We start from the raw sequence: 18,010 nt of genomic DNA, 5'->3' as shown, positions 1-18,010 counted from the left end.
TAGGAAAGACTGCTGTTCCATGCCAAAATGGTAAAGCAAACTCTGACATAATGTATGGTCTGTGTAGCAGTAGCTATGGTGAATGAAATTGGTAGTATTTCAGAGCAAACACTGGTATTTTGTGTTCAAAGCACTTTTTTTGTTTCCATTACCATATGCTGCTAATAGCCAAGAAGCATGAAGAACTTTCTGTCTGAGAAGATGATGAATATTACAGATTTCAAGCAAGAACGTTCCAGACACTAACAAGACATTAGCTTATTTAAAATATATACATTTATTAAAATTAAAAATTATCCTCAAATTTATGCTTTTATTAATACAAATAATTAAACTAATAACATTTTCTTGTATATGAAGTTTCTCACATTTTACATAATTAAATCCAAGGGTATATTCTTCACTTCTGTCCATGGCCCTTTGACAGTATCCATGGCAGACATTTTGAATGCAAACACTGTTGAGTGTTTCTTGTTCTCTTTGCTCGTTTTTTAACTTGAGATAAGGGAAAAATCTTATAAGCTGATTTATTAAAACAAAACGAAACAAAAAAAACATCTATGTAACCCTTTTCTAGAAAAAAATATTTTTAGAATGCTAACTTGTAGGCTCAGTTGGAGCTGAAAGTGGGTCCTGGTAACTGATGTAAAAGCTGAAAACTGTTTTTACAGGAGATGGTAGCTGCAAGTTTAGGTGTTCCAGCCAACAGGATCATGTGCCATGTTAAACGAGTTGGTGGAGCTTTTGGTGGGAAAATCCTGAAAGCTGGTTTACTGGCATCAATTGCTGCAGTGGCAGCAAACAAGTAGGTGTGATGTGTGTGTATTGGGATATGAAGAGAAAATTGGGTGAAGAAGTTTTACATCTTGTCTAAAATGCTTTCTCTTTCCCCAAAGTTGCTAGCTAAAGAATCATAAAATCCTGACTGTTTACATTTTGTGAGACTGTTCAATATATTTATTTGCTTTGTTTTGTTAGACTGCTTAAGTTGCAGTAAGCAGCTCTAGCCTCATCTAAGATGAAGGGACTTGAGGAAACTGCGGGTAGTATAAGCTAGAAATATTCTTGAAATGACTGACCATTTTAAAAGGACCAGTCCCTAAACTCTGAAGCTTTGTATATACATTCAAACCATGACAACCATCCAGAAGTGAACTTCTGGATCTTGCTATACCAGTGGAAGACTTAATCAGTAGAACTTCTATTAGGTCACTTTGGTTCAGTCTTAAAATTGAAATGACAATTTTTTCTTCAGAAATTTGCACTGAGTTATGTCGTTGGCTTTCAAGATGTAAAATAAAAATACAGATATGATTGTAATTGTAAAATGATATGAACTCTGGACATAGCCTTAAGCATAGCCTACTAAAATTAATTTTGATCTGAATGCATGCTTACATCTGGATTCATAATGAATAGAACACATTAATATTGTTAATAGCATCTCTCATTTTGTCTGAAAACCTCATTTTTCTTTTGTTAATTTAGAACTAACAGAGCTGTCCGTCTTATTCTGAGCCGGGGGGATGATATGTTAATTACTGGTGGCCGACATCCTTTTATTGGCAAGTATAAAGTGAGTGCCACAAGAACTGAGTGAAAAAACACCTGTTCATATTCTGTGAATAAGGATTTCAGTGTTACTGGTTAATATTTGTTCTACTAATTAAAATAATTTTAAAACTATTAGCCAAGAAACCAAGAGATAAAGTTGTTTTACAACCTGTCTCTGCTTCTGCTTCTAACTCTGCACAGTTTTGTTTTGTTTTCTGCTCCATTCCTGTCCTTCTCCTTTTATAGCTCTTTCTGTCTTTCTTCCTGGGAACTGGAAGGCAAGCTAGCTTAGACTTCTTCTGCAAAGTTTTATTTTTAACCCTCCATATGGTTAAGTTCACAAAAAGGAGCAGCTAGTTTTTTCACAGAAACAGTGTGTACAGGAAAAGTTACCATAAGGAAGAAATTTCTCTCTTCCCTGCTCATGCACTGTCATGTCATAACAATTCATTAGGTTAAGTTTTGTCTCCTTTCCTATCTCTAATACATAGGAAAAGTAAAAGGGGTTGTATAAGATACATCCCTGAAGATGAAAATGAGCTGTAGCTCATGATGAGAATTCAGCAGCTATCATTAATCTCAACAGCTGAAAAGAGATGTAAAATAAACATAACATTTTTTCATTAAGACAAGCAAATGTCATGCTGCAATTGCCATCTATTCTTATAGTTAGAGAGGGATTTGACTTTGTCTACAGTGAACATTCCTAGATGACACAGCCATCTGTTGAGCAACACACAGGAAGCCACTGAGTTTCTTTGCTTCTTCCTTCCCCAGCGGGCTTCTTGTATGCCGTACCTATAAGGATCACAGATGTCAGTTAGGAAAACCAATAGCTTAGGAACATACTTTCTTTTTCTCTTGCCCTTTTACTGTTTAAGTGAATGTTTCTCAGAAATTAACCATGCACTATCAGCCTGATAGAGTGGCTTATATTCATTTGCAAGATGCACAAGCACTGAGGAAATAAATGAATGTCAAAAATCTAAGGTTATTGTTGATTCATTGTAGGTTGGCTTCATGAATGATGGAAGGATCAGAGCTGTGGATGCCAAATATTACATTAATGGAGGATGCACCCCTGATGAATCTGTCCTGGTAAGGATTTTATAAGCTGATGAATCTTAAAACATGAAGGAATCATTAGATGGAAAATGACAAATGCCGTATTTCTTTGCACAGGTATAGTGTTACTCATACAGTCTTTTGCTGTAAGGACCGCGTGTTGCTGGAAGATCTACACCTAGCAGTTTACCTTTCCTTATTCAGTTCAGTGAAGTGCTATACTACTTTTTGGTATTTTTCTACACATTCACTTCATGCATGGTTTCTCAGGCTTATTTTCCTATTACACACATCAGATAACAATATGTTCCTTTTAAAATACATAGTACATACATTTGTGCCTGGCTAACATTTTGTGTCTACAAAGCTGAGAAGACCTTCCCTAGTCTTCAGAAAATAATCACAGTGATAATTGTCCTATTACTGGCTCTATCCATTTCTGTACTGGGTCTGCATGTAACATGCTGTATACATCAGTTCCTTACTTATAGGTCTGCAAAGTAAAAAATGTCACTTGCTTTAATATCATTCACTAAATATTTGTGCTTGCATAGTCTATTTTAGCAGTAAGTGAAACTTTTTTTTTTTGAGGTTACTGCCTCTCTGGGTTACTGCCCTGCCTACAGGTATTTTCTGTGCTCTGAAATCTGTCAGTGCAACTGTCTATACTATTGCTGCCTATCTTGTTTCTGAAAAAATGACCTGCTTTAGGAAAGTAATCCATGATTAAAAGCATCAAGATTAGAACAGACATTTCTGGGAAGAAACTTTGGCATAGGTTAGAAATGTAATACAACTACATAACAAGTCTATAATGGTTGTTGTAGTGACAACAAAAACATGCCCCCTGTTTTTATGCCACAAATTACACTTCAACGTACATTTTTTTAAGTGAAAAATTACCATTATATGTCACAATTCGTCTGCAGTTATTACAACAAAACTCTTTTCAGTTGTTTATATGCAGAAATATTTTGGAGTTTACTGTTTAAAGCTCGATAAAAACAGTAGGAATACAGGGTTGAATTTACCATTCTGAGAAGTCTACTTAATATTGAAAAGAGGCAGTGACCTCATCATGAGGCATCAAAACATTTGTAACTTATTTTAATACTGAGTCCTAGAAACTAATTTAGAGATACCTAATACAGGATTTCCCTTTTCTTGTGTTGTTGTCTGTCACATGAAACCTCTTAAAAGCAACTAGACAAACAAAACCCACACATAAGAACCAGAAGACACAATAGACCATAGAATATATGTTTTCTGGTGGAACTAAGCCCTAACTGTGAATTTTCATATGACGTGATAATTCAGAATGCTTTCATCAGTTCCTTTCACAGCTCCTGTTGCTTTAAATCTAGTTTGCTTGTTTTTAGTTCTATATGGCTTTTGATATCAAAGTAGGAGCAAAACCAATCTTAAAATGAACGAATTAACAGTTTAATCTTTATCTACTAAGCAGCTACTGGCACTCAACTACTAGTAATATCAGCTGTGTTCTGTGAGTATCAGAAGAACTGAAATGTACTATGCTACTTGAGAAATGAGTGGAAAAAATATGTATGTGTCAATCATTAGTAGTAAAATTACTTACAGAAACATGATTTTAAAGCTAATTGTGTCAAGTTAGTTCTTTCTGAGATGAGGAAGATTTAAATGTGCATCTGAAAGAAGCACTGTTCTAACATTTAACTATACCTGCTTGTTCCATATTTCAGGTAGCAGAAGTATCCTTATTAAAAATGGACAATGCATACAAGATTCCCAACTTGAGATGCTGGGCTTACACCTGCAAAACAAACTTGCCATCAAACACAGCATTCCGAGGGTTTGGCTTTCCCCAGTCAGCACTGGTGACGGAAACTTGGATAACAGACATAGCAGATAAAACTGGTTTATCACCAGAAAAGGTGACAATATAAAAGCATCTCCTCTCCTGAAATGACATCTGTGAAGTTAAAAATCGTTTGGATTAGCTCAAGTCATTTCTAAATCAAACATAATTTGTGCTAAAATTCTTTTTTCTTAATAATGTCTGATTTTTGCATGAGTAGCATGCTCCTGCAAACTGAACCAAAGTGGTAACCGTTCAAAAAATATACAATAATCTAGACTAGTTGTCCTCTAGCCCCCCAACCCCCCCCCCCCCCAACCCCCAAATGGTCAGTCTGCCTATAATATGATTGGATTGTGGTATCTGTTGATCTTATTATTTCAGATTAGGGAAATAAATATGTATAAGGAGGATGAGCAGACACCCTTCAAACAAAAGCTTGATCCACAAAACTTAATACGGTGTTGGAACAAATGTGTGGAGAAATCTGCATACCACAGTAGGAAAACAGCTGTCAAGGAATTTAACAAACAAAATTACTGGAAGAAAAAAGGGATTGCCATTGTTCCAATGAAGTTTCCATTTGGACTAGGCACGCGTTATCTTTCTCAGGTTAGTTTCTTTAAAAAAAAAATGAGCTAAACTTTCATCCATAGAAGATTGCAGCTACTCTACTTTAAAATACAAAAGTGTTATCTTTCTGCTTCTGGAAAACTATTGTCCTCCTGATGGTTGTTCCCAGGAGGGTACACTAGCTTCCAGCTGTCTTCAGTCTGAGGTCAAAGTTGTTTGGTCTTCAGGACCCAGGCAGCTTTGACCCTGCCTACTTAAAGGCCAGCTCCATCTCTTGTGATGTGGTATAGTTGAAGGACTTTAATGAAGAGTATTTTAGGACTGATGACAAAAATATTATTGGATCAATTGTCCTCTTTAGAAATAGCTCTGAGCTTACTCTTTCTGATCATGGGGTTACTATGGGAGGCTGTTCTTAGACTTAATCCTTTCACATCATCAAAGACTAAATTTAAGAAAGAAAAGGAGGGCAGTAGTATTTTTGGTCTATGTATTTTGTTTAATGTAGCTGTTTAGGAAATGAAATTTGCAGCTATTTGCATCTACAGCCATTAATGAGGGAGGTCTTGCAGCTTCTTTTGGAACCATTAAGGTTCTGTTGCCAGGTCCAGTTTTATGTGAGGATCTAGCAACAGGAAAAGCAGACCTCCAAAGATGTGTATTGTTTTGTTTTGAAGCTTATTATAGAGGAAGAGCAGGGACTAACATTCCGAATTTCACTTACTATTCAAAAGCATTAAACAAAAAAGCCTTTATTTTTTGATCCATTAATTCATCACTACATACAAAACTTTTTTTGTTTTGTTTTTTTTTTGGTTTTAGGCTGCTGCTCTTGTTCATATTTATACAGATGGATCTGTGCTTTTGACACATGGTGGAATTGAATTGGGACAGGGTATTCATACAAAAATGATCCAGGTAACAGATTATCCAAACAAATATTACCTTGTGCTTTATCTGTTGTATAGACAAAGAGTAGGAAGATTATCTTCTTGGTTATTTAGTCTACCAGTAGTACAGTTCCTTCATCAGCATAGCCACTGCTGCTTTGCATCGATAGAGTTAAAAAGCAAAGATGTTCTCTTAAAGAGTCATAGGGACAGCAGGAAGAGGAATTTTTTTTTTAATTATTCCAGTTATATGTGAAGAGGCTTATTAGAAATAAGATATTTTGGGTCTGGTCCCATATAACCCATGGTAAAAATAAATAAATGAAGACAGTCTCTATTCAGATTATCTATTTTATTATCATCTTTGTTGAAATGATAATTGATACATGATCTGTAAAGATAATTATGAAGTTGAGGAAAGCTTGGGACCTGGGAATGCATAATTTCCCCTAAGTCATACAGGATTTAAGCAGCAAAATCTGGGACTGAATGTTGGACTCCAGAATCTCAGTCCAGAGTTTGAGTGCAGTGAAAACATTGCTTTTTAGTTCTGCATCTTTGTACTGACAAACGTGGCAGAACGATTACAGCTGGAAGTTAGAAGAGGATTTGCTAAAACATTATCTTTCCTAGTATTGCTGACTTCTAGCAAGTACTGGGGAGCAGTTGGAATGTTTGGAATGTTTCTGAAACAGTATGTTCTGCTTCCTGAAACAGGTTGCTAGTAGGGAATTGAACATTCCCATGTCATATATTCACTTCTGTGAAACAAGCACAACAACTGTTCCTAATGCATGTGCTTCAGTTGGGTCTGCAGGGACAGATGTCAATGGCATGGCTGTGAAGGTAAAAAGTTTAGCCTAACAAAACACCCTATTCCTCATGGTATTTAATGCCTGCCAAACTTTAAGTATTAGTGATCCCATGGAAAATGCTTGAGATTACTAACAATACCACTGGAGATTGCCAAGAAGAAACATGAATTGTTGGTAACTTCTCAGTAATGGTGCTTATGAAGTTCCAGAATGTGACCTGAAATTTCCCCTTGAAAGGCTTATGTTTGACCAAATCCTTGCTTCATCAGACAGAAGCTAATTAGTCCTATACAAATCCTACATTATGTTCCTGTTCTAAATCCAATTCATATTGATTCCAACCCTTGTAACTCATGCCTTTATAAGGTCTGTGTTTATGCAGTTAAAATGGCATATCCTGCCATACTTTTTCTAAGATGACAGTGAAGCATATATTAATGAAATACTATCCAGAGCATGCCTTAAATAGTACTTTATGTGCCAAACTTGTGTTCTTTAATTTTCTGTTACTTTATTCTGACTTCTCGTCAGGATGCTTGCCAAACCCTTATGAAACGCTTGCAGCCTATTATCAACAAGAACCCAAAAGGAAACTGGAATGATTGGGTGAGAGACATGAATCCTACTAAATGTGTTTTTGTGCTTGCAGAAACTATGACATATGGATTGTTGTCCACTGGTCTTCTCAGCCTGATAATCTTAAAGATAAAAGCTGCATAAATAGGTTGATTCACAGAGTATTTGAGATGTAGGTAGTTTGTTTAGATATCTCCAGATCATACCTAGTTTGTTTAATAATCCCCAGATCATATCTAGTTGGAAAGGAGGGGAAGCTATCTGTGAAGTCACATTTGGAGGTACTGAAGTTTTTAAGATACAAAAAATACCAGCTTGTGTAGTAATGTGGCCAACCCCAGTTTGCGCTCAGAGAAACTATTGCAAAAAGATTGTCAGGTGTACAGTGTTAGTTTTCCTTCATGGTTTTTCTTTATTTTTACCGAATCACTAAACAGAAGCATTCTCAACCTCATCCTTCCATTTGCCTGCTACGCACAGTATATTATAGAACCGGGGAAAAAAAAAGTATCAGGAATGCTTGTTCCCATTGCTACAATATGTAATTCGTTATACTATCAGTTACATTTGCAGTAAGGTAGTACAGAAGTAGTGCTAAAGCACTACTAAAGCTAAATTTATATTAATAGCTTCTGTCTGGTGCCCTCTTGAAATGGGAATAGAATTTTAAGACAAGACCTTTTCTTAACTAAAAGTTGTCTGCTCTATCACCTATTTCTATAAAGATATGGCTGTGAATCTAGCTGCATTGGTATGTTAGAGGAAAGCCTGTTTACTTCTGCTTACTCAGTATTACTTGATATCACCAGCCTAATGAAAATGACAATCCCTACCTTGAGGCATTTACAGATCCAATGTGTTAGGGTGTTTCTGTTCAGGGGATTAAATACAGTAGCAACTGCAAAAAATGTAAATATTTTCTTGTCAGTATTAATTCCTAGCAGCAACAATTAATGTTGGAATACATGTGGTAGCTTTGTAACTGACAGCTATGTATGTAAAATAAAAATCCATCACTTCTCTAATAGGTGCCAAATCAGCTTGGATAATTCAGACATACTCAAAATATTAGAAGAAATAGCTGACGTAAGAAATAATGTTAATCTATGTAGAGAAATAATTTTATGTCTTGCAAAGTCAGTAAATTGTAATTAATATATTAAAGAACTTCTTGACTTGTAAACTACATAAATCTGACAGGAGAGTCACTGAAAGGAAGTAGATTTAGGACTTCATACTTCATTTTTAAGCCACTGGCAGAAGAACACTGTAAAGAGCATTTCTCTTGTCAGCTGTCATTTTTGTGCAGATAGGTCATGCAGAACTTTTGTCTCTGTGACATATCACCCAGATCTGTTCAATTGACAAAGACGAACCCATTTTATTCAACCTGAGCAGGAAAATCAAGCAGGACCCTTTCTGACTCTAGTGTTACCATTCAGTAAGAATTACCCCTGTTGACAGGTCTATTCCTGAAATAATTACCAAAAGAATTGAGGTTGCTCTTCCAAAGACAGTTTAGTTCTACAGTCTTAAGGGATCATATGCAACTAAATGTCTGTTTCCTTGGCTTACCACAAAACATGCTATATTTTACAGATCAAAGAAGCTTTTGAACAGAGTGTGAGTCTTTCAGCTACTGGTTACTTTAGGTAAAGTATTTTTGTTCTTTTAAAATGCACGGGTTATAAAAAATAAATACCAGGACTATTTCTGAAAATACCAATTCAGTAGATAGAACATCCTGCCCAACTGTTCTTCTTAATGGTTCAGCTTATATTTTATGTAAGTCCTGATTTGTGAAGGGGTTGGGATATAAAGTTCAAGTGATAATTTATGTCTGGCCCTTTGTGGACTCTCTAGAAAGCATCAAGAGAATATTTCATCCCATATTTGGTCCATGATTCTTCCATTACAAAACCAGGAAGCATTGAGGAAGTGACTGCTGCACATAACAGCAAGTGTGCAAATTGGGATATAGTTTGTTTACTGAAGCTATTTTGCTATAAACTATAAATTTTGTTGTACTACACCTTATTAACATTTTTCTCCCTAAAACATGATCACACTGAGTTGCACAACGGGGGAGGAAAAAAAAAGTGATAGCACCAGAACATGCATTTGTAATTGGCAACCAGGTGCACCTGTTATTTTAGATTTCACTTGAAATAGGTTAAGACTTTCACGTGCTCTTCTGCTTTGTCGTGATACAAACATTCATTAGTCATTGTGGACTTACTCTTCCATCAGAGGTTACAATGAAAACATGGATTGGGAGAAAGGGGAAGGACAGCCATTCACATACTTTCTTTATGGAGCTGCTTGTTCAGAGGTTGAAATTAACTGTTTAACAGGAGATCACAAGGTAATAACTGAGTATTATTTAAGTTTGGAAATAATGTGAATGATGTTCCTCTAAACTTGTTTGCGTCACTGGATGCTCCAACAACCATTCAGGTTTTGCATGAATAAGTCACCTGTTTTCATATGTTAATATATATATCAATAATATGAATGCAAATGAGAAGTGGAGCAGAATGACAGCTATGCAACGTCAGCTGGTTTCTGGCACATCTGTATTAATTTTATACAGGTTCACCTTTTGGGTTGCAGCAGACACCTGATGTTCTCTGTCTGTTCTCTCCTTGTTAGTAAGCAAACAAATTACAGCAGAATGAAATATTCTATTTCTAGGCTCTTTACCATCTAGACAGGTAGATGTCATAGCGTGCTGATCATACACCCACTGTGTACTTATTTCCTTGTGAAACGTGAAAAATCTGAAAAGGCTAGCTGAGACTAAAATTCCATTAAAACTGTGACAATCCCATTTTGCTTGTAATGGGATATTGGAAATTACTCTGAAATTGTGTGTTTGGAGGGGCATATGTTTAAGTCCATATTATTCCACTGAGTAGTAACTGTAACCCGTATTGTGTTCTAATGCCTCTACACTGTCCATCTCTCTCAGTAATATGACATTGAATTTTATTGACAGAACCTCCGAACAGACATTGTTATGGACATCGGGTGCAGCATAAATCCAGCTGTGGATATAGGACAGGTATGTGCCAAGAATTTCTTGCTGTCTTATTTCTATTTAACTGATAGTCTTATCTGAAGTGAATATTACCTCATTAATCATAGATGATGCTACAAGATCCTTTAGTTGTAGTTTGTCCTCATTTGAGTCAATGTCAGAGCCCTTGTAGATGTCAATACAGCCTGAGTTTCATCTATGATCTCCGATGTCAGCCTGTACTACTTCTTGTGTTCATATATGCCCACTATCTGCTGGACTTAAGTTCTGTTTGTTATCTGCAGTCTCCAAATTCTCATGTTGTTTGATCAGCCTTCCTACCTGATAGCAGGGAAACACCTTTTTTCATTGCAGGCTGGTCCACAGACTTCATCAGTTCAACAAGCACTAGTCTGTCTGGTATGAAAAAGGCACGTGAAAGCTTTTCCCATCATGGTAGCCACAAAATGTTGAAGAATCCCCATAGGCAAGAAGGAAATAAATGTCTTCTAAGAGCTAGTGATACAAATCATTTCTTGGCAAAGTTTTATATATTTTTATCAAACACAAGTATGTAAATGCTGTGTCTTATTTAAAGATTGAAGGTGCCTTTGTTCAAGGAATTGGACTTTATACAATGGAAGAATTGAAGTACTCTCCAGAAGGAGTTCTCTATACTCGGGGTCCAGATCAGTATAAGATCCCTGCTGTTTGTGATATTCCAGAACAGTTTAGAGTTTCCCTGCTGTCATCTTCCCAAAATCCTTATGCCATCTATGCATCCAAGGTAAGCAAACCATCACAGTGCTTGATTCTTAGATCCCAGGACAATCAGAAAAATTACTCAGCTATAAAACATATATACACTTCCAGTTCTTCTTTAGCATTTCAAACAGATCTGCATGCAATTGTTCTATTTTTTGGCTTCAAGGAAGCTAGTGTGAAAAGACATAATGCTGGATATTGCTGCGTATCTTTTATGGCTTGCAAGTAGTAATTTTAGTATTTCATTAACAGGGTGTACACAGAAGCTGCAAGAATAATTTAAAACCATACTTTTAAAAATGTGGTGATAAACTGAAGGGATAATAGAATAAAAATGACTAAGGAGTTGATAGGGAAAACATGACAAAGAGACTGTGCATCTTACGTGTGGTAAGCAATAAGAAATAGGGGTGTATATGCATTTATGTATGAGACTGGCTCAGGCATTCAGCTGGTATAATCATTGCTTCAATTTACAGCAGCAAATCTTCTGGTGAGTTGCATGTAAGTAGTAATGATAAATCAAGATGAAGCTAATTCTGCAAAAATTCAGATGTTTTAGGTATTAGGTATGCTTTTAGTATTCATTAAAATAAAACAGCATGACATGAAGGAAAAACATATTTTAAGGTGAAAGTTAAAGAACAAATAGGTTCTTTCGAAGACAGCTTTAAATAATTTGATACATAATCAGATTTTTTAAAAACTTGTCTAGGTTGATTAGTTACATATTTGATTCTAGAGAGCTGATACTAATATCCATCTTCAAACAGCTTTTATCCTTTTCTGTGAACATATCTCCTATAATTATCTGTAGAATTCACTGTAAGAAAGTGTGATTCTGTCTTCATGCATGCAGCATGTTTGGGGAAGACATTTGGTTCTCAGATTTTAGCAAGGAGATAGATTCCATTGTAATATTCCAATCTAATTCAGATTAAAATATTCAATACCTTAGCACAGAGAGGACTCTGAAAGGGTGGATTTGACCTACTTTTGAGATAAGGTACAAATGCAAATCTCATGTCTATAACAATGAGAGGATATCAAGCCCACTGAGGTCAGTGTTGTTTCTCTGCAGGGAATTAGCATGAGTTCACAATGTTTTTTAGTTGTACCTGTACTTGGGTTCAGATTGTTTTAATTTTATCTGTCAGTTATCCTAAATTTCAGCATATCAAGGAGCCAAAAAGATTCTGAAATCAATAGCCAGTATTTGAAAGCAACTTCTTTAGATCCCTGGAAGCACCTAGCAACAGCAGACTTGGTGTGATCAAAGCCTGTTTCCGCTAAATCTAAGAAAAACTAAAGAACGAAACAGTTTTTGAGTCACTGACTTCTAAGCTTTTTAGCTGATATTAATATGCCATGTATTCCTCTCATTTGCTCTTTTTTTTTTTCAGGGGATAGGCGAGGCAGGACTTTTCTTGGGATGCTCTGTGTTCTTTGCTTTGAGGGATGCAGTAACTAGTGTGAGGAATGAAAGAGGACTGAAAAAGACCTTCACACTGAACAGCCCTCTGACTGCTGAACAAATACGAGCTGCCTGCGAAGACGACTTTACTAAGATGGTAATAGGAAGGTGGGGGCATCTGTTTAAGTATCTCTGGGTAAAAGGACATATTGCTTTTGGCACCCCTGAATGGTGAAGTGCTTAATGATGTCTCCAACTGGTTGTGCTTTGTATACAGCAGCATCATACTTCTCCTTCCTTTGAAGGCTCTTTGAAATTGAAATATCTGGTAACAGGTCTCACTCACACAAGCTATCCAGTGAATGCCTTTCAAGCACTGTACTGGAATTTCCCTGATTTTGTATGATCTTCCCCACCATCTTAAAACTTAATAATTTTACAGCCCCTTCTCTCCCTGAAGCCTCCTCCTTTCTTCCATATGGTGAATCCCATAGAGGTTTAAATAACTCCTAATGTCAACATGCAATGAATGCTAGATCAGTCTCCAAGCAGCTTCAGTCTTCTTCAAGGTGTTTTCCCCAACTGCCTTGCACTCTGGCACTGTTACCTCATTCTAGTACTCCTTGCTATGTCCAGTACTCTTTGCGAGTAAAAATAATTACTTCAGAACTAACAAAAGAATACAGAAGAAAAACAAATGAGGTGATATACTTTTTATATAATGTTGATACTTCAGATTCCATGTTTTCTGCAACTGTTCACTGTAGTCATATTCCCACTGCTATTGCTATTCTTTTTCTGTGTATGTTTAGATTTAGTATATAAAATTTGTGAAGCAAGGTCCTTGCCAGAGTATACATCCATACTGTGCCCTGAACCTCTGCGGCTCTGGCAAGGAAATTTCTGAGCTCTCACATACGGATTACTCCCATAGTATTCCATAGTATTTCCATGGTTGTGGTGGGTGTCATTGACACCAAATCAGTAGGTCCGTGGACTTGCTCTCATCACAAGAGCTTGCAGGAGATGAGGCCCACCAATGAAGAAGCCAAGCTTCTCCATCCATGTTTTACCCTGTATCATTTACATTTCTTCCAGATGTCTTTTGCAGAATACCTTTCTGGGCAATTTAAAGATACCTGATAAGGACGATATTGGGAGCTTTGCAGTCAAATAATATTAACACATAATTATTTTTCTTCTTTATTCTCATAGATGACAAACGATGAATCTGCTTCTTCCATATCTGTGTGAATGACAAACCAGAGAGTGCACAAGAACTGAATGGAATGTGAAGTACTGATTTACTGCCCCAATTGCATGCTAATCAACACACAGATAAATAGATTTTTTCATCTTCAGAATAGAAACAGATGCAAAAAAAATGCACATTATATCTTCTATCCTTATCATCATTCTCCATTCAGTATATTCATTACACTACTTCACTTCAGTTACAGTATATCATTATTAGAAATATATTTTCTGCATTTGAAGCATATGTATTCCACAAGAAGGATCTGCTCAATGGCTCTGTTGCACAGCAGCCCCAGGAAGATCAGCTGACTTGCTGCAAGGGAAGAAAGTTAGGATGAACTATAAAAGGTATGTTAGAAACCTTGCTACCACTTACTACATTTAACTACTTTCATATGATAAGTGACTTCTGAGAAGCTTCAGCTGATTTTTTGATTGGGATTTAAGTCGATCCCTTTTTGATAATAAGTGATGATCTGATCTGTAGTAAAGTCACTTTAGATTATTTTGGTACAGACATCTTTGTGTTAAAAACACACAGGAAACGAGTTACGATTTTCTTTTGCTATGCCCAGCAAATTGCTGTGGCTGACCTACGTATGTAGGAGATTAATTTTATCCCCGAAGTTGGAAGAGTTGCTTAGATATACTGTCCAATGGAAGCTTTCTTTTTCTCATGGAGCAAGCCAAAAGCCTCTGAACTTCACGCGAAAACTCACAAGGAGTTCAGTGTGCTTTGAATAGGAGCCTTGATGAACTTGTCTCTGAAAAGGATTCTTAAACAGTGCTCAGGACTATATTGAGCAATGAGAGTTCAGTTAGCTTTTCTCCCACTCTTGAGCACTCCTGTGATAAAGACAAAAAATATATATATTAATGATGAAAAGCTGATCCACAAATATTAGTCATCTGATGCTGCATAAGGTGCAGTGAGATTAGACTGCACCCAAGTAGTAGTAGTAGCTGGTGACAGAAAAATATAAAGCAGCACTGTTTAAAATGATAACAGAAGACCTGGTGTTAATAAATTTGATTTATGTATTTATTTGTAATTTGAGATCAAGAAATTACACAGAATATATCAAAGTTAATATACCATGAAATCTCCAGCCACAGTATTCAGATTTCAGCATCAGAATCCACAAAATTGAACTCAGTGAGAACTTCAGCCTTTCTTCTTCTCAAAGGACAAAGCTGTAATTTGAATTCTGAATGCATACAAATACACAAAGGCCTGTGGTATTTGGATTTGGAACTTTGATCTAGGATCCATACTTGCACAGAGAAAAATCTTAACTTCTCAAGTCAATGTACAGAAATTACACGAAGTAGTACCTGAAAAATCGTAGTAAGTTCTTTGACAGAAGTAGAACAGGGAAGATAGTTTGTCCAACATATGATTTCAGTGAACCTCTGCAGCAGCTGTTCCTTACTGAGTGTGGCGATTGCTCTTCTAGTTTACTCATAAGTCAGATTGCTCTAGAGCCATGAAGACTGCCATTTGGAATGAAAATAAATGGCTGTAATTGATTTGACACGTCAGCCTGCAGTCTACTGTTTCACTGCTCCTCAGTTTACTGCAGACTATTTTCTCTTTGTACCTTCTGTGCCTTCTATGAGTTGATACTGTATCTGTGAAAGAAACTGTGTTAGTAGGGCAAACTTGTTTTGTGTTAGCTATTAAGGTATGAAATCTTTATTGTTGTAATTTGTTTGTGTCTCTGTAACCTCTGGGTGAAATTCAGCTGACTAAACTAAAGTGTCTAGTACAGCAGAGACATGGGAGAGCACACCACTAGAATATAGCAACTGAAAGCCAAGCAGGTTATGGCAGGTCATCTGAAATGGCACTAGACGTGCAGTTCAGGCAGCTGAAGCCCCATTGGTTTTTACTTCTTTTTCTTCACTTTCTTTGTATTGCTTTGGCTTTGATATGTTGTAAGAAAGTCAATAAAATTAAATCTGAATGCTGCTGCCATAATTAGTCTTTTTTATTTGAAAGCTCTTGTTGCATGGACTTGTAAATGTGACAGTTCACAACCCCATATGTCAATAAGCCTCAAACTATGGGTAAATCCTGGGATATGCTGAAGCAGGGAGCATATGTATTGAACTTGGGAAAGTGCATTGTCTATGGCTCTCCTATGTACCTCTATACCTCAGTATAAGGTATTGGTAAGTTTCAGGCAAGTCAAATATTGTTCAAACTGTGGCCCAACCCTTACAGGCAATGATGTCTCCACAGCTGCTGTGCTGAGCTGTTTGCATTCCTGGGATTCATCATGTTCTGGATGTGCACTTCGCTTTCTGTAGTACAGATCATATATCTGCTTGTCAGCATTCCTCCCTGTCTCTTTACAAGTGACACTGTTGTCTGGTTGTCTCAAACCAGACGAGTTAACCAGTGGAAGTTATCCATGTACCAAACATGTTTTGTTTGTTTTGAAATTGAAAGATATTAAACTATCTCATGGCTTTTAGATGTTTGAAAAACTGCACGGAAGCAAGAAATATCAACAATTAAGCATCCTGGTAGATGGCACTATGGTTATGTGGGATATTATGCAAGAAATCTTGGAATATACAAGTGTTAAGGAGTTGTGGTTTGGTGGTTTGTTGTTGTTGTTGTATTTTTAGTACTGTTGAAAATCTAAAGGTCTAAATCTTTGGGTAGACCTGTGCGGTGCCAGGAGTTGGACTTGATTATCCTTATGGGTCCCTTCCAACTCGGGATATTCTATGATTCTCTGAAAATGTGCAGACTCAGGGAGCTATATAATCAGAAGGGTTAGGTCTTCAAGGGTACTGGTACATTGGATGGCTATTGACTCATTAATGTACACTGTACAGAAACAGTGAATCTGGAAATTGTGTGGAGGAACCCTTTCTTGTTTTCTTAGTGGGGAAAAATAAGTATTTCTATAAATTCCCATTCGCAGCATTCCCTGTGTCTGGAGAAGCTTAAACACCTAATGTAAATACTAAGTTCTGTTTTGGAGGTCTGGTGCTCTGAAAATTATATATTGGACTGCTGAAGTCCAATATTGGGTCTGGTTCTCTCTCTTCATAGGCCTTTAAACCTGCGTATTGTACCTACAACACATGCAAAATACTACAGCAGCGCTGCAGTTGGCAAAACTCATGGTTTTTGCCTGCAAGACCTAATGACTGATTTTGCTTCAGTGTTTGCATTGTCGTAAGTCTCAAACACACTTCAGAGGCTAAAACAGAAGCAGCATAGCTCTGCTGAGATTAATTTTATTTTCTTCTAATGAGAAATGATAAAAGATGGGGAACTGACTACTTTGTCTTGCAAGTCTAAACTGTTTCTATATGAAAGAGACACATTTGCTGTAAAATACAAAAATGGTAAATGAAGCAAGTGATATACATTAAAAGAAAAAAAAAGACTTGAGTCATGCACGTAAATCCTTAAAAAAATAAAGGCCAGCTGTAATAAAGCATTTTGAGATTAATGACCTTGTTTAATAGCCATGAATCCAGAGTAATGGATAAGATTTTAGAATCTTGGGAGTTCTCTAAAAACAGCACATATAGGGTATGTTCATCTCATAACGGCAATTGGAGCAGTCAGGCTGTTGAACCTGGGATGGCATTGAGAGGACCAGTAGGAAATTTTAAATGTGTGTATAATGGTAATCTTGAGTCTGTTTAAAACCTGGTTACACTGCAGGAAAAAATACTAACTATGGTTCAGGTCCATGACAGGATAAAGTGAGAAGCATGGCTCCACAGCTTAGCGTTTGACACACCACAGAAGTGGTAATGTTGCATGTCCTGGGTTCTAGCTTCAGGCATTCCTACACTTTCTACATTCATCAATTACTGGATAGTATTAAAAGATGCCTAGTAGTTGTAGTTCAAATGCAGAAGACCCCCCTCACGAGTAAGTACTTTATCATGTAGGTTGCAGAGTTAGAATTAGGGGGGCTCATATTCTTTCCAAATTATTTCAGCTCACAAAGAGGAGTTGATGTGGGGAATAGAAGTAGAAAGTTTGGTGCATTAGCATCTTAAAATTCATTCATTGCCGAGAAACTGCATACCTTACACTGGCTCCTTCCCATCTACGTAATTTGATGCACAGTCTGAAAATAAATTCTGTGGGAGACAAAGCAAACTTAGTTGACCCAAGTCAGTCATGTGACCTAAGTTAGGTCATTAGCATTTGATTAATTTCTCACGTTGTATAAAACTTTATTTTTCAGACTTTAATGCAACAGC

The 18,010-nt window shown here is 36.7% G+C and overlaps 1 protein-coding gene across 2 annotated transcripts in view; it reads left to right on the top strand.

Moving 5' to 3' along the window:
• The window catches only part of AOX1 (aldehyde oxidase 1), a 42,681-nt gene extending 26,948 nt beyond the window's left edge, over positions 1-15,733 (top strand). Inside the window, exons 22-35 of one of the 2 annotated variants that reach the window (XM_040561297.1) lie at positions 672-805; positions 1,489-1,576; positions 2,566-2,652; positions 4,341-4,532; positions 4,841-5,068; positions 5,852-5,947; positions 6,637-6,765; positions 7,266-7,340; positions 8,910-8,962; positions 9,561-9,675; positions 10,309-10,374; positions 10,928-11,116; positions 12,498-12,665; positions 13,724-15,733. In XM_040561297.1, coding sequence (XP_040417231.1) covers positions 672-805; positions 1,489-1,576; positions 2,566-2,652; positions 4,341-4,532; positions 4,841-5,068; positions 5,852-5,947; positions 6,637-6,765; positions 7,266-7,340; positions 8,910-8,962; positions 9,561-9,675; positions 10,309-10,374; positions 10,928-11,116; positions 12,498-12,665; positions 13,724-13,762 — 1,659 coding nt within the window. In that variant the 3' untranslated portion in view covers positions 13,763-15,733. Of the gene's footprint in view, positions 1-671; positions 806-1,488; positions 1,577-2,565; positions 2,653-4,340; positions 4,533-4,840; positions 5,069-5,851; positions 5,948-6,636; positions 6,766-7,265; positions 7,341-8,909; positions 8,963-9,560; positions 9,676-10,308; positions 10,375-10,927; positions 11,117-12,497; positions 12,677-13,723 lie in introns of both variants that reach the window. The other variant, XM_040561298.1, reaches the window with a different exon arrangement.
• The last annotated feature ends 2,277 nt before the right edge of the window (positions 15,734-18,010 follow it).

This window comes from Cygnus olor, chromosome 6 (assembly GCF_009769625.2).
Source record: "Cygnus olor isolate bCygOlo1 chromosome 6, bCygOlo1.pri.v2, whole genome shotgun sequence".
NCBI classification, from domain to species: domain Eukaryota; kingdom Metazoa; phylum Chordata; class Aves; order Anseriformes; family Anatidae; genus Cygnus; species Cygnus olor.
Note: the sequence above shows the minus strand (reverse complement) of the source record. Positions and strands in the feature narration are given on the sequence as shown.